Source organism: Quercus robur, chromosome 5, assembly GCF_932294415.1.
Source record: "Quercus robur chromosome 5, dhQueRobu3.1, whole genome shotgun sequence".
In the NCBI taxonomy this organism is placed as follows: Eukaryota; Viridiplantae; Streptophyta; class Magnoliopsida; order Fagales; family Fagaceae; genus Quercus; species Quercus robur.
Genome location: NC_065538.1, coordinates 30,791,673 through 30,808,635, shown reverse-complemented (window position 1 = coordinate 30,808,635; position 16,963 = coordinate 30,791,673). Strand labels below are relative to the sequence as shown.

General features: G+C 39.2%; 1 protein-coding gene across 1 annotated transcript; it reads right to left on the bottom strand.

The window, feature by feature from the left end:
- Positions 1-12,141: 12,141 nt before the first annotated feature.
- Positions 12,142-14,162, bottom strand: LOC126728096 (uncharacterized). The gene is made up of 3 exons (XM_050433966.1): positions 13,142-14,162; positions 12,469-12,576; positions 12,142-12,347 (listed from the first exon to the last, which is right to left on the bottom strand). Exons 1-3 carry the CDS (start codon positions 14,160-14,162, stop codon positions 12,142-12,144), a joined length of 1,335 nt encoding a protein of 444 aa, XP_050289923.1.
- Positions 14,163-16,963: the final 2,801 nt, after the last annotated feature.

The window sequence follows — 16,963 nt, the reverse complement described above, 5'->3', positions numbered from 1 at the left end:
ATAGTTTTAGTGAATTTTTTTGATGATATATAGTTTGTTTCCAATTATTTATTTGTAGGAAGACGGGCGCATGCACACACACACAAAAAGATGAAGAAGAAGACTTGATATTAAGCTTACAAAAATAAGGATATCACATTTCTAGGAATCTAAATGTTAAGGGTAATGTGGATTCCCCTAACCAAACACTTAAGAGTAATTTCATTATGAAGCTTTAAAATTTTGATTTTTTTTTCTTATATTTGATTTTGTTAAATAGGATAGCATTTGAATTTAAAGCTTATGTTCCATGGTTATTACTCTTTATGGAGGGAATCCCCTAAGTTTATGTTTATGTTTATGTGTGTGTATATATAAAGTAATTAGCTAAAGATAGAATCTAAGAAATATAAACAAAAATCTATATTGAAAATAATAATTAAGCATGCATATTGAAAGCTCAATTAGTGTAGAAACACTAATGCTTGTTGAAAGTTCAAAAACGTGTACAAAACACCTTTGAACGTTTAGACCCCCAAAAATTAACTTAACCAACACAAGCAATATGTCAAACAACAAGTGTGCGGAAACTTAACATATGCTATAATGTGAAATAGGTTAAATACTATCTAAGCCATAACAGAATAAAATCCACAGCAGATAATATAAAGGCAAAGATAGAGAGGAAGGAAGATGCAAACACAAAGACAACACGCGATGTGTTATCGAAGAGGAAACCGAAGTCCTCGGCGAAAAACCTCTCCGCCGCCCTCCAAGCGGTAATCAATCCACTAGAAAATACAGTTGGGATACAAGGACAGCAATAGACCCTCATCTACCCAGTGCACCTAAGCCCTCCAAGCTTCTTGCTCCAACGAGGTTGCGCCGAACCTTTTTCTTTTCTAGCTTCCCGGATTCCGCTACTAGACCGTAGCATCAACCAATGAAGATTGGCTCCTTCCTAACTGCTTCCCAGAACTCCAAACGACTGTCTCACAGAGATGATGATGGTGAGAACCAGGTTTGGTATAATGCCTCTCAAGGATTTGACAATGGAGAGGAAGAGAGTAAGGGAATTTGAAGAGACTCTAAGGTATAGATTGTGGGTGAAGCAATCTGATTTTTCTTTAGGGTTTCTCTCTCAAAATTCTCTCTGGAAGCTCTCTTTCAATCGTGGGTTAAAGGGGTATTTATACTGGAGTGGAGAGGAATGTGAAACGTCAGGTTTTGGCAAAACAGGGGTGGCTCGCCGCTTGACCTCGCGGCTTGACCAAGTCGCGAGATCCAGTCGCGAGTTAACCGTATGGCCAGTTGTCCTGTTTTGTCCTGTAGTGCTCCAGCTAGCATGATTGTTCATCTTCCAGCATGCTTGGCACGTGTGCATCTTCTAGCGGCTTGCAACCGCGAGTCCACCCGCGAGTCCCAGTCGCGACTCTCTGTTTTCTTGCACAATCTTGAGCAATCTTCACTCTATCTCACTCACTACCCTTACAACAAACCCACCTAAATACAGGGTTACTAAATGCTGAATTACAAGCAAATTTGGCACGGAATAAAGCCAATTAGATGGTTGAATAAATTCAACCTTACAATCTCCCCCTTTGGCTATTCCGTGACAAAACCCTAAAACAGACTCTAGACTTAACATGTGAGTTGGGAACAGTTGAACAAAACTCACTCACACCTAACTCTAGAAGCTGTGAAGCACTTGAATCATATGAACATAATACTCCTGAAACACAACAATACACCATGATCATTGTAAGCTGAAAATTATAAATGCATATGAAACAGGCAGAATGTGATCAAGCAAAGATGGAGTAAGATACAAACCATGGCTTGATCAACCAAGTGACCACCATAAGGTAGTGATCACAGTGCTCATTCACACTTGGAATGAACACAAGGACATACAAGTTAACAAGCACAAGGCAAGACACTTGTATGCTCAACACTCAACCAATGCATAGCACACAAGGCATATGCATCTAGGAACAATCCTACAAGGGCACAAGAGTGACAGTACATAAACCAAAATGCAGAACATTTAGATTAAAGTACTGATTTCAACATAGCATAAAGGCTGCACTTAAGCAAGGTACATACCATAAAGCCTACAAACTATGCATAAAACATTAACCCTAAAAGCTTACAAAAGCACATGGGTACAAACCAAAAACATCCTGAATAACAGTTATACAAAACACAATATATCAAACTTAAAGAGAAAAATGAAACTGAAAAAATAAGGACACTCCCCCTTAGATAATGACGCTCCCCCTTAGGGTAATATCCTTCCCCTCTGATTATGCCTATCACTCCCCCTTTTTGTCATGGAATAGGCTAGTCATCTTCTTCTAGCTTTCTCTGAATTTGATCCAATTGAGTTTGAAGAGAAGTAAACTTCATATCCCATCGGTTGCTTTGATGGTGTAGAGAAGCAGTGAGTCCAGACATCTTTGTATTCAACTCGTGGACAGAGGAGACAATGCGATCAAGTTTCTCATCGAGGGAGAGATTGATGAAATGAGAGTCACTGTGAGATGCAGAAGTTTCTGGTTTGGCTCTCTTCCGACTATGTCCAACACTTGCATTGTATGTACGCATGTTGATTGGACTCGGTTTGGGGATAGGAGACTCATCAGCGGTTGGATAAATTCCCTTGAGCTTCAAGATCCGTGAAATGAGACTGCAGAAAGGAATGCATATCCGAGACTCACTTCGAAGAACCGTTTTGCGCAGAACATGAAAGATATGAGCACAAATGTCGATTTCTTCATCAGAGATTAGATCATGAAGAAACAAAGCACGTCCGAGGTTCATATACCCAGTACTTGATAAAGGGTACAAATTGTGAAACATCACAATTGTAAGCACTCTCAGTTTCGGAGAAAGGGAGGAAACACTGATAGATTTGCTATTGGGTGAGAACTCCAAGTCTTGACCAAGACTTTGTTTGAGAAGTTCCTCATCAGGACATAGATCATCATAGACCGGTGAATGACGAAAAATGGGTCTGTTGATGTGAAGAATTTCTGCCAGGTATGTAGGAGAGACAGAAAAGCTCCTTTGCCGAACCCAGCACTTAAGTTCATCTCCTTCCACAATTGCGTTAGCATAAAATTCTTTAACCAACTCTTCATACACGATATCCGGATCAGAGAGAAGGTAATTCCAATCCTTATGAGCAAACCATTTCGGAATGTCAGTGTTATGAAGTGAGGACAGATCCACAGCTCTTTCTAGTAATGGAGTGGCATGAAGAAAAAAATTCTCATATGACTGATAAGCTGCATATGATCTGAACTTATTGGGATCGAATCGCTGTGATGAAGAGCGAGTCACTTTTGGGAGAGGTGTGTCTTCATCAACATCAATTACGGGTTCCTTCCCTTTGGAAGAACCTCCTTTCACAACAGCCTTTTTGAATGGAGACATGACCAGTCTGCATTTAAAACAAGGGAAATGACAGAACACAATCCAACAGACTATATCAGCAGTGGGTTAGTGAAAATTTAGGGACAATGAAGAAACCCTAACAGCTGGATGAAAATGGTCAGACAATAACAATGAGAGACACACATGGCCCAAATAGAACTACACAGAAGAGGGAGGCCAAACATGACCACATAATCAGCTGGAAAAGGACCCACATTCAACAAAACATCAATGGATTACCATACAGGATCATAGTGGAACATGATATCAACAGCAAATCAGACAAAAATTAGCTCACCCTAGCTAAGCACATGATGAAGAACACAACCACCAACATAAACAAGCTCAAACACAGAAACACAAGCATCCAAGCGAAGCTAGAACACAGAAAAATAGTTGAGCTAAAACCCATCACAAAATCACAAACAACTGTGAATGAACCAGAGGGAAAACCATAACAACAAGAAAAATAGAGTGCAAGACAGAAAACCATACCTTTTAGTCGATGATTTTGAGCTGAAATGAGACAAGTATGGGAGATCGAAAATGGAGGCACGGTGACACAGTGTAAGAGCAGATGAGAAAGACAATGAACAGTCACAAAAGATCGAGGGAAAAATAAAAAGTTTAAAAACTGCCCCAGTTTACCCAAAACACGCGATTTTCGCGACTGGAATGAGTCGCCAAAAAGTCGCCAGATCAAGCCGCCAAAACACTGAAGGACAAAAAGTTGAAAAATTTTTCTAAGTGTTTTTCGCGACTGGAAGGTCTACCCGCGAGTGAGTCGCTAGCTGAGCCGCGAAAATCTCTGAGTGAACCTCGCGACTGGACCTTCCACTCGCGAACAAGACGCCAAAAATGACCAGCGAAGATGCGACTGAGTCTCGCGACTTGACATACCCGCGACTGAGCCGCCAAAACAGGGCAAAACTGAACTTTTGAAATTTTCAGATTTTTCAAACAAAATACTTTCCAAAAACACCTAAAACACTCAAAAATCTTTTTGTGCTTGAATTAACAAAGATTGAGCATGTGAAAACATATTTCATCAAGTACAATCACACAAATGAATATGGCATTTATTGAACATAAACTTGTGTGTTATGTGTGGATATCAACAATGAGATAGTCCTTTGTCTAATGTGAAGCTTCAATGATCAATTCAACCAAGGCATACACAATTAGCACTAGATCATGTGACCTATCTCAATTATAGAAATATGTATATATGACCTCCCACACAACTTGATAACATAACTTGGAGCTTTTCATTTGACTCCACTTTCAGTCATAACATTTGATCTTTTTGATCTATTTGAGGCAATCATCTCTCATTGTGAGAGGGATATATAACATTTCTCTTTGAAGAACAGGCCTTTGGCCTTTTTGAATGAACATTCACTTTTAATATAAGGTTGCTTACCCTTTTTCCTAGTCAAATACTAGAATGTGCGACAGGCTTTTGCAGCTCAATATCTCTTTTCATTTGGAGATTTACATTTTGTGAGCTCTTTTTAGCAAAACAAAAATAAAAAATGGGAGGATATATAGACACAAGTCTATGCATGTCTCAAGATCAACAAAACCATTCACTAATCATTCATGACAAGTTTGAAGATCTATTTACAACAATCACATAGATTTCAAGATTTTTCCCACAGTGATATGAGTGCATGAAAACAAGCAATGCTCGAAAATGCACAAAGCCATTAGCACAAAGGTACAAGGCAAAACAAGTTTTGAGACAAAACTCAACAAAGTCAATCAAGCTTTTTGATTTTCTAATTTTTTATGTGATTTTTGGATTTTTGATACAAGAAACAAAAAGATTGATAAAACATAAAAATAACCAGCAGTATTCACAAAAGGACAGACAAACAAGAAACATGATGCACAAAAAGGCTAAACAAAAAAGGTGTGTGCCCCAACACAGACAGATTTATCATATTATAAAAATGTGAAGCACACAACACACAAGAGAGTCAAGGAATTGTACCGACACCAATGGTCTTACGGAGTGATTCAAACCGTGGACCATCGAGAGGCTTGGTGAAGATATCCGCCTTTTGATTGTCGGTGTGTATGAACTCAAGACACACAACTCTTTCCTCTACCAAATCCCGAATGAAATGGTAACGTATCTCTATGTGTTTGGATTTTGAATGCTGAACAAGATTTTTGGAAAGATTGATGGCACTGGTGTTGTCACAGAAGACACACATCGTTTCTTGAGGAATTCCATAGTCATGAAGTAATTTCTTCATCCAAAGAAGCTGAGTGCAGCAACTTCCAGCAGCGATGTATTCTGCTTCTGCAGTAGATAGAGACACTGAATTCTGCTTCTTGCTCATCCACGAAACAAGATTGTTACCAAGATAAAAACAGCCGCCTGAAGTGCTTTTCCGATCATCTACACTGCCAGCCCAGTCAGCATCTGAATACCCAGCAAGACACGCATTTGAGTCTTTTGAATACCACAGACCATAGTTTGCAGTACCGTTCACATATCGAATGATTCGCTTAGCAGCAGTCAGATGAGATTCCTTCGGATTAGCTTGATACCTGGCACAAACGCCCACACTGAAAGCAATGTCTGGTCTACTTGCTGTAAGGTAGAGCAAACTTCCTATGATGCTCCTATACAATGTAGGACTTACTTCAACTCCTGATGAATCCACATTCAGTTTAGTGGAAGAGCTCATAGGAGTGGAGGCATGTTTTTTGGAGTCTAGGCCAAACTTCTTGGCAATGTTTCTGGCATACTTCTCTTGAGATACAAATATACCCTCCTTCTGTTGTTTGACTTGAAGACCCAAAAAGAATGTGAGCTCCCCCACCATGCTCATTTCAAACTCCTTCTTCATTTCCTCAGAAAATTCAGTAGCACGATCTTCGATAGTTGCTCCAAACACTATGTCATCAACATAGACTTGTGCCACAAGGAGATAATCTTCATCATTTTTGACAAACAGAGTTCGATCGGCGTACCCTCTCTTGAAACCTCTGTCTAGAAGATAATGTGTAAGACGATCGTACCAGGCTCTAGGCGCTTGTTTTAAACCATAAAGTGCTTTCTTCAATCTTAATACATGATCTGGAAAATGAGGATCCTCAAATCCTTTTGGTTGCTCAACAAAAACCTCTTCATTTAGATATCCATTCAGAAAAGCACACTTAACATCCATTTGATAAAGTTTGAAATTCAAAGTACACGCAATGGACATGAGGATTCGAATGGATTCGAGTCTTGCCACCGGAGCAAATGATTCATCAAAATCCACCCCTTCTACTTGTGTGTATCCTTGAGCCACTAACCGAGACTTGTTTCGAATTATCTCTCCATCTTCATCAGTTTTGTTTTTAAAAATCCACTTTGTGCCTATAACATGAATGTTCTCAGGCCGTGGAGCAAGTTCCCACACATCATTCCTCACAAACTGATTCAGTTCTTCATGCATTGACTCAACCCAATTCTCATCTTGAAGAGCCTCTTCAACCCTTTTTGGTTCAAACTGTGCAAGATAACAGTGATATGTTACATGATTGGCTAGCAGAATATTTCCTTTCCTGAGGCGAAGACCGTCATCAAGTGATCCTATGATATTACTTTCTGGATGATTCTTGATAATTCTTGAAGATGGCCTTTTTGAAGTGGAAACTTCATCACTACGAGAGATAGAAGGATGAACTTCTGGAGGAGTAAGAGGACTTGAAGTTCTAGACATCGATCTCGTTTCCATTCTTGGGTTGATGGGAGTCGATTCTACTTCTGGTATAGGTTCTTCACCTTCTATATCCAAAGCTTCTACCTCAACATCAGGCTCTTCGGTGCTCGACCCTTCTACATCATCAATCATTTCCACCTTAGGTAAGGCATCATCAATCTTGACATTTATGGATTCCATCACAACCTTTGTTCTCTTGTTAAACACTCTATACGCTCGACTTGTAGTAGAGTAGCCAAGAAAAATACCCTCATCACTTCTTGCATCAAACTTCCCAAGATTCTCTCGATCATTTAAGATATAACATTTACTTCCAAATACCCGGAAATACTTCACTTTAGGCTTCTTCCCATTCCATATCTCATATGCAGTCTTCTTTGTACCAACTCGAAAGAAAATCCTATTGCCAATGTGACACGAGGTGTTGACAGCTTCTCCCCAAAATTTTTGAGGTATTTGCTTGTTAAGCAACATGACTCTTGCCATCTCCTGAATCACACGATTTTTTCTCTCTACCACTCCATTTTGTTGTGGAGTTTTGGGAGCTGAAAACTCTCTTTTAATACCATTCTTCTCACAGAAGGACTCAAATCTTGCATTCTCAAATTCTCTCCCATGATCACTTCTAACTTTGGCTATCGGAATCCCCTTTTCATTTTGTAGTTTCTTGCACAGAATCTCCAGCCTCTCACAAGCTTCTGATTTTTCTCTAAGGAATTCAACCCAAGTGTATCTTGAGTAGTCGTCCACAATGACCATAATGTATCTTTTTCCCCCTAGGCTTTCAGTTCTGGTGGGCCCCATCAGATCAACATGAAGTAACTCCAAACACCGAGAGGTGGCTATCACATTTACCTTGTGATGACTTGCCTTAGTTTGCTTCCCCATTTGACATGCACCATAAATGGTCTTCTTCACTTTTCCAAACTTAGGAAGTCCCTCGACTGCTTCAAGTTTGGAGACTTTTGCTACTTGTTTGAAGTTGGCATGCCCAAATCTGTGATGCCACAGCTTCAACATATCCACCCGAGCACTTCTACACGATATTGGTGCCGTGGGAACTATTCCATAACAATTATCCGTAGTCCGATTTCCTTCCAAAACCTGAATCCCCTCTTCATTGATGATCAAACATCCTTTCTTAGAGAATTGTACCAGGAAATCGTCATCACAAATTTGAGTGATGCTCAGCAAATTCGCCTTCAGCCCTTTTATGAACAGCACATCTTTCAACAGAGGCAAACCGGGTATCTCAATGGTTCCTTTGCCTAGGACTTGAGCATGGCTTCCATCCCCAAAGGTCACATAGTCACCAACCTTTTCTTTGAGTGACTTAAACAGTGACTTATCCCCTGTCATATGGTGAGAACACCCACTGCCAAGATACCACAAACATGCATTAAACACCTTTAATGAGGTATGCACAAATAGGTTCACATGTGACAGACATTCTTGACCTTCAAACACAAACTCATCATCAGGTTTCATGCTTCTTTTAGATTGATTTTTCATTTTCAGATTCTCAATCATCTCACACAACATTCTATTCTTTCTTTTATATTTCTTAATCAATGATTTAGATTCAGATATGCTACTGTGTAAGACAAGATTCTGATTCTCAAGATATTCCAGCATGTGAACAAAAACTCTAGCATGTTTCTTAGTTTTTAATAACTCTACAAGATCATCAGTAAGACACCTTTAGACATATGCATAGAGACATTTTCACAAACACTTGAGCTACAATTCAGCATGGTATAAACGAAAACAACAACCACAACTCAGAGGTCTAGGATCACACTTAGGTACTAAAACCAACAGCAGTGTACCTGCTCTGATACCAAATGAAAGTTCAAAAACGTGTACAAAACACCTTTGAACGTTTAGACCCCCAAAAATTAACTTAACCAACACAAGCAATATGTCAAACAACAAGTGTGCGGAAACTTAACATATGCTATAATGTGAAATAGGTTAAATACTATCTAAGCCATAACAGAATAAAATCCACAGCAGATAATATAAAGGCAAAGATAGAGAGGAAGGAAGATGCAAACACAAAGACAACACGCGATGTGTTATCGAAGAGGAAACCGAAGTCCTCGGCGAAAAACCTCTCCGCCGCCCTCCAAGCGGTAATCAATCCACTAGAAAATACAGTTGGGATACAAGGACAGCAATAGACCCTCATCTACCCAGTGCACCTAAGCCCTCCAAGCTTCTTGCTCCAACGAGGTTGCGCCGAACCTTTTTCTTTTCTAGCTTCCCGGATTCCGCTACTAGACCGTAGCATCAACCAATGAAGATTGGCTCCTTCCTAACTGCTTCCCAGAACTCCAAACGACTGTCTCACAGAGATGATGATGGTGAGAACCAGGTTTGGTATAATGCCTCTCAAGGATTTGACAATGGAGAGGAAGAGAGTAAGGGAATTTGAAGAGACTCTAAGGTATAGATTGTGGGTGAAGCAATCTGATTTTTCTTTAGGGTTTCTCTCTCAAAATTCTCTCTGGAAGCTCTCTTTCAATCGTGGGTTAAAGGGGTATTTATACTGGAGTGGAGAGGAATGTGAAACGTCAGGTTTTGGCAAAACAGGGGTGGCTCGCGGCTTGACCTCGCGGCTTGACCAAGTCGCGAGATCCAGTCGCGAGTTAACCGTATGGCCAGTTGTCCTGTTTTGTCCTGTAGTGCTCCAGCTAGCATGATTGTTCATCTTCCAGTATGCTTGGCACGTGTGCATCTTCTGGCGGCTTGCAGCCGCGAGTCCACCCGAAAGTCCCAGCCGCGACTCTCTGTTTTCTTGCACACTCTTGAGCAATCTTCACTCTATCTCACTCACTACCCTTACAACAAACCCACCTAAATACAGGGTTACTAAATGCTGAATTACAAGCAAATTTGGCACGGAATAAAGCCAATTAGATGGTTGAATAAATTCAACCTTACACTTGTTTAGATCCCTAATTTTAAATTACGGCTTAATTGCTTTTACTCTAACTTATTTAAGTGCGGAACAAGAAAAAATAAAGCACAATAAACTGAAACACTACTCTAATGCATAAGCAAGTACAATAAGTGATAAATGTAAAGCATGAAGAGTAGGGAAGAGAGATGCAAACACAAGATAACATTGAGACGTGTTATCGAAAAGTAAACCGAAGTACTCGGTGAAAAACCTCTTCACAGCCCTCCAAGCCGAAATTGATTCACTAGTAAATAAGTTGGAGTACACAAATATCAAAAAGACTCTCCAAGCCTAATCTATCCAATGTACTTGAGCCCTCTAAGCTCCAGTTAACAATGATCTTCTCAAAGTCTTGTCTTTACTAGTTATTCGGATCCCGCAATTCCACCCGATTACATCTGTCACTCAATGGCTTTTTCCAATGCTTCTTATGGGATATAGAAATTTAATAAGGTAATAATGCCACATGTCATACTCGAGGCTGAGGAGGCCAATGTAGTTCTGAGGAGACCATACACTCAGACGATGAGGCTGGAAAGGCGAGCCATGGCCATGCCAATGACACATTATCAGAGGGGGCACATTGTAGAGGAAGAGCTTCAGAGAGAGGGTTAGCCCTAATGTGATTTGAGGGATGGTAGCTGCCACCACATTTAATGCACCCCACCAAACTCTCTGGCCACATTTATATGGAAAAGACCCCTGAACAGTATTGTCTTGGTTATCACAATTCACAGAAGACTTGGGAGGGCATCAGATGGGACAAGCACTCGAGTAGTGGCCTGCATAATCAACAAATGGAGGGCCAAGATCAGCGGAAAGCAGCTATATAATGTAAGGGATCCTTCCTAAAAAGGGGGTTCAAAAAAATCTATGAGAGAGAGAGAGGAATACTATAGCAAACTGTTCTTGAGATTAGTCCAACACAAGTATCTGTCCTCGAATTTTAGCCAAGGAACAATATTCTTCATTGTTCCTTGTCTTTTTCTTCTACTTCAACTGTGCTAGGTTATTTGATTCAAGTTCCTGCCTCTACAAAATTCACTGTATTATGTCAACTTATTTTTGGCACTTATAATTGACGTCGTCTGTGAAAAACTTCACTTAACCTACACACCTTCAAGGAGAACGCTAAAGGATTTCCAATAAGGAAGGATCCCTGAGTTCTCATCCTGAGCAGCATGACCAATTCATAAGCTTGGAAAACCATCAAGATCGTGAGATAGCTAGGTTCGAGTCCAAAAGCTCGAGACCAGCCCGTCCCAGTCAGCGCAGTTATATCTCAAATGAGACCGTTGGCCTAAGATAGGAGGTGAACCATTTACACAGGCAAATAAGGCAGAACCAAAGAAACCGACTGAGTAGGAGTCTCACTGCGAGTTTGGGCTCTAGTTCAAAGCCAAAATGGAGGCATCATAGGCATGGTTTTAAAAACCAGTGTGGTGAAAGAACCGAAAAATGAGCTAATTACTGGTTTTATGGTCGGACCGGGGTCCGACCGATGGTCGAACCGGTGACGTCATAAATAATTTAATTAATATTTATTTAAATTATATAAATAATTAATAATTTTTTAATATACTATAAACATGATTAGGCTCATATTCAAAGTTTACAGAGGCCCAAACTGAAAACAAACCCCAACCAAACCCAAGTTTCAAAAGGCAGGAAGAGGAAAACAAACCATTCCATCATTTATTCCTTTTAAAAGGCCTAGAACCAGAAGACATAACATGATCTAATAAGCAATTAATGCATTTTGTTGAGGATACAGAATCACAGATGCACATCATAGGCATGGCCTTCGAATCATAGCATTGTATCTTTGCTGTTTCATATCAAGTATCAACAACTCATGTACTTTTATCTATAGCTTTGTCTTTTAATAAAAAGATACACATAAATTCCACAACAATAAGTTCATTAGTCATTACATTTACATCCAAATGACAAATAACAAATAAGTTCATTACATCCAAATAGCAAATAAGTTTTAAAGTTCCAAAAAAACTACTAAGTTTTAAGACCCAAGCCTCATTTGTTATGAAGAAAATTGAAATCAATATCATCATGTGAACCAAATGCTCCACCACTAGCATCATTATCATCATCCTCATCTTCTTCATCTTCAACATGAATAGGATGATTTTTATCTCTAAATCCGAGAGGAGCATTATCTTCATCACCAAATGATTCCAAATTAATGTCATCATCATCCTCAATCACTTCATTGTCCATATCTATACAAATTCCAAAACCAAAGAACAATAAATGAAATAACGATTCTAATAATCATTTCTCATAAATCATAAATAGTCTAATTAAAATATGCAACTAGGTAAAGAATTGTTATAAGCTAACCTCTTTGTACATGGCTAGAAGACCCTTCTTCAATTGGATAGGCTCTCTCTTCATATAATGCATTCTCTATCTCCTCATGATCCAGAAATGGAGGTTCCTCATCTTCCACTACCCAAAATTCAGTTTTATCGATACTTGCATAATTAATAGGATCAAAATTGAACTTCTTCCTTTTGACTCTATATCATAAGATGAACATAATGAATAATTTAATTAGTAACCAAATCACTTATATTTCACAATCACAAAGAACCCACTTGACCAAATTAGTGAATCACTCATATTTCCCCACAAAAACATTGAAACAAAGAGATTATATAATATATACATTTCTTTCAATCGGTAGTTATAATGAACAAACACAAGATCATTAAGTCGTTGATGCTCCAATCTATTTCTTCTTTTGGTATGTATTTGTTCAAAAACACTCCAATTCTGCTCACATCCTGAAGAAGCAGCTATTTAGCTAAGGATCCGAATTGCAAACTTTTGTAAGGTTGGAGCACAAGATCCAAACAACTTCCACCACTCATCTAAGTTCCATATAAAAAACAAAACAAAAATATAATGAATCAATAAACACAGCTATACTTATCCCAAAAATTTTAAAAAGAGCTATGATCTTAAAAACATATTTTCATTTTATTATTAGCTAAAGTAAATATTATCTTACCCAGCTGAGATGTCTTGGCTAATTCTTGAGCAAGTTGGGTTCCAAAAGTTTGTTCACGCTTTCGAAATAGCCTTAATTCCTCCACCAACTTCAATCGACCAACTGAAACTTTTGATTCAATAACATCTGTCACAGCAGATTGTGTCTCTAGCCTTTTATTAAGAGTGGATGAGTCATATTGGAATGTAGGATTCAACCAATAAGCAGCAGCATGAATCTCTCTATAGAATTGATTATCCCAACGATCCTTGATAATATTAACATAAGGCTCCCATAGTCTCGTCTTGTCCTTGAAAATTCTTTTGATTCCATCAATTACTCTATACATGCCATCATATACATAACCCATAGCTGGTTTTTCATCAGAATCAACAATGCGTAATAAACGAATCAATGGTGACATAATATGCACAATTACATGACAATCATTCCAAAATTGATTGTCAAGAATGATTTTCACCACTGCCTTTGCTTTCTTATCTTTTGCATATCTTGATTCAACATAAAATTTGCTAGTCACCAATGCTTGTAAGTCATGCTTATGTTCCTTAAGACTCCCTAAAGAAATGAAAGTAGTAGCAAACCTAGTTGGCCCTAGACACACAATTTCCTTCCAATTTTTTCTGGTCCTCAACCAAGCTTGCAAAGCCACATGATTATAGATGAACACAGTGATCTTGGATGCACGCTTTGCAAGTTTAGCTACATGATCCATTTTCCTAATCTCCTTAAAAATTAGGTTTAGGCAATGTGCTGCACAAGGTAACCAACTAATGTTCCTATATTTTCCACACAAAATTCTTCCAGCAGCTATATAATTTGTAGCACTGTTAGTGACCAAATGTACTATATTTGCAGGACCAACCCAATTAACAATTTCATCTAACAAGTTACTCAAATTAATTGCATCCTTAACCAAGTCAGAAGCATCAATAGAATGTATAAAAATAATTCCTTTAGGACAATAGACAAGAAAATTAATCAATGTTCTATGCCTAGTATCAATCCACCTATCAACCATTATTGTACAACCAGTGTCAGCCCAATATGAACGATAAGAATCAACAATCAATTGGACTTCTCTTTTTGCTTCTCTCAACAAAGGCACTCAAAGGGTATGATAATTTGGGCCTCTATATCCAGGACCATAAGAAGCTACAGCATTGAACATAGGTTGATAATAACTAGAATTCATAGCATTAATTGGAATGCAAGCATCATACATCCATCTTGCTACAGCCATATCAACCCTCCGCTTCTTTTTTTTGCCAGCAAGCACACTTTTAATAGAAGGTTGAGCTCCTGGTATTGTTCTAGGAGTGAAGTAATTACCAATATCACCAACCTTTGGATCTTGGTGGAAAATTACTTGGACCACTTCTATTTCCCCTACCTAACCTCGTACCTCTAGGAGTAATTTCTTGGACATCTTCAAATTCTGGTGAGTCCTCTAATGGCGAATAATTTGATGCTTCTTGATCCTTTTTTTTTATTCTTTAGATTTTGAAATTTCCTTCAAATTCTCAACCATTTGAAACCTAACATCATAAGGTACACCCATACATGCAGCCACATCACCTTTAATTCCAGCTAGATGTCTTTTCATCCGATTAATGCCCCCTCCTTTATAAGTTTTCCCACAATGTATACATCTATAACTACTTTTTCCATCTTTCAACTCTTCAGTTACATGATCCTATGCAGGATCACATTTCACCCTCACAGATGAAGAATTAGCATTAGACCTTGTTGTAGAAGCATGTTCATTAGATGGTACAGAGGCAGACTCCATTTCACTTAACAATTTCAGACTGTAAACAATATTTCACAAACAATAATGCTCTGTAAATCAAATCCACAACATACACAAAATCCACAACATACTCTGTAAAATACTCTGCAATTTATGTTTCACAAACAATAATGCTCTGTAAATCAAATCCACAACATACTCTATAAACTAATAATTGAAAGATAGAAGTTACCACTTATCAGTGAAGTCACAGAACGAAGAACCTAAGATGAAGCCGAGAACATGAATGCAGAATCTGAGATGAAGCTGAAAAAAAAAAAAAAAAAAAAAAAAAAAAAAAAAAAAAAAAAAAAAAAAAAAATTATCAAAATCAAAATCAAGTAATCAAAAAATCAAGTAATAATTGAAAGATAGAAATAGAAGTTACCACTTACCCAGTGAAGTCAAGGAACGGAGAACCTGAGATGAAGTCGAGAGAAATGAAAAAAAAAAAAAAAAAAAGAACCGAGAAAAGAAAATTATCAAAATCAAAATCAAGTAATCAAAATCAAAAGAAAAGAATGTTACCTAATGAAGCCAAGAAGCAAAGAGCAGAGCACTTTAGAGGGCGAGGGCGAGACCGAGAATGAGAAGGAAAAAACTCAAAAAGAATTAAAAAAACCTAGCACTTCAGAGATCAAACCAGTGAGGATGAGAAGGAAAAAAAATGTTTGAGAGGCGTGGGCGTGGCGAGCGAGTGAGAGTGAGATAGAGAGGGCGAGGCAGAGAGGTAGAGAGTGTGAGCTTGAGTGAGGTGGAGAAGGCGAGGGGGAGAGTGTGAGCGGCGAGGCAGAGAGGCAAAGAGGGCAAGGTAAAGAGGGAGAGGCAAAGAGTGTGAGCGGCAAGGCAGAGAGTGTGTGTATGAGCTTGAGTTGAGCACTTGAGCTTGAGTGAGACGAAGAGGGTAAGGGCGAGGCAGAGAGGTAGAGATAGTGAAAATTAGAAAATGTGAAATGATGATGAGATGAGAGTATGAGATTGTCTTTAGGGTTAGTTTCTTAAGGCCAAAAACGACGTAGTTTTGCTGTTTTAGGCTGGGAAAGGATAAAAAATGAACAACCGGCCAGTAACCGATTCGACCGCGCCGGTTTCTGGTTTTCCGGTTGAACCGGTCACTATTTTGCGGTTTTTATACTATTTTTTATTTTTTATCATAACCGGACCGGATTGAAGTTGAACCGGTTGGACTGACTGGTTCGGTCCGGTTTTTAAAACCATGGCCATAGGAGAAGTAGGATACCTCCCAGCAAAATGGAAACTGATTCTTCTAAAGATTCGCATAGAGAGAGGCAGCACTGTAGGTGGCACGGACCCATCCCTCGAAGAGACAAGGATAGGGACGCCATGAGAAAGGCCCTTTCCCAAATATCCAAGTCACCCTTAACGAGGCGGATAGAGAGGACCAAGCTACCCAAGCACTTCGCGCAGCCTGCCTTCGTCGTTTACAATAAAAGGATCGACCCCATAAAGCGTGTTAGCCACCTTAACTAGAAGATGGCCATATACACCAGGAACGAGGCTTTGATGTGCTAGGTGATCCCCTTCAGCCTCAGCCTAGTGTTAATGAGATGGTTTGATGGACTACGTGAAAGGTCCATTGATTCGTACGAGGAGCTCACTAGAGCTTTTGGTGTAATGTTCGTTACATGCAATAGGGTATCGAGGAAATTAGACTTCCTGCTAGTGTTGTTGATGAGAGAGGGAGAAACCTTGAAGACCTACTTGGATAGGCATTGGGAACTATACAACAAAGTGGATGGGGACTTTGAGGACGTTGTGATACGCACCTTCAAGAGTGGGCTACCCACCGAGTCTGACCTATAGAAGTCCCTCACCCTGAAACCTGCTCGGACTATGAAACAGTTAATGGACCAGATAGACGAGTATAAGAGAATAGAAGATGACCGAGCACAAGTTAAGGGAAAGGCAAAAGGCTTACGCGACTGAAAGGATAACCGCTTCAATAAGATAGTAGGAGATTAGCCCAAAGCAAACTTCCACAGTCAAGGATAGTTGAGCAGGGTCCAACC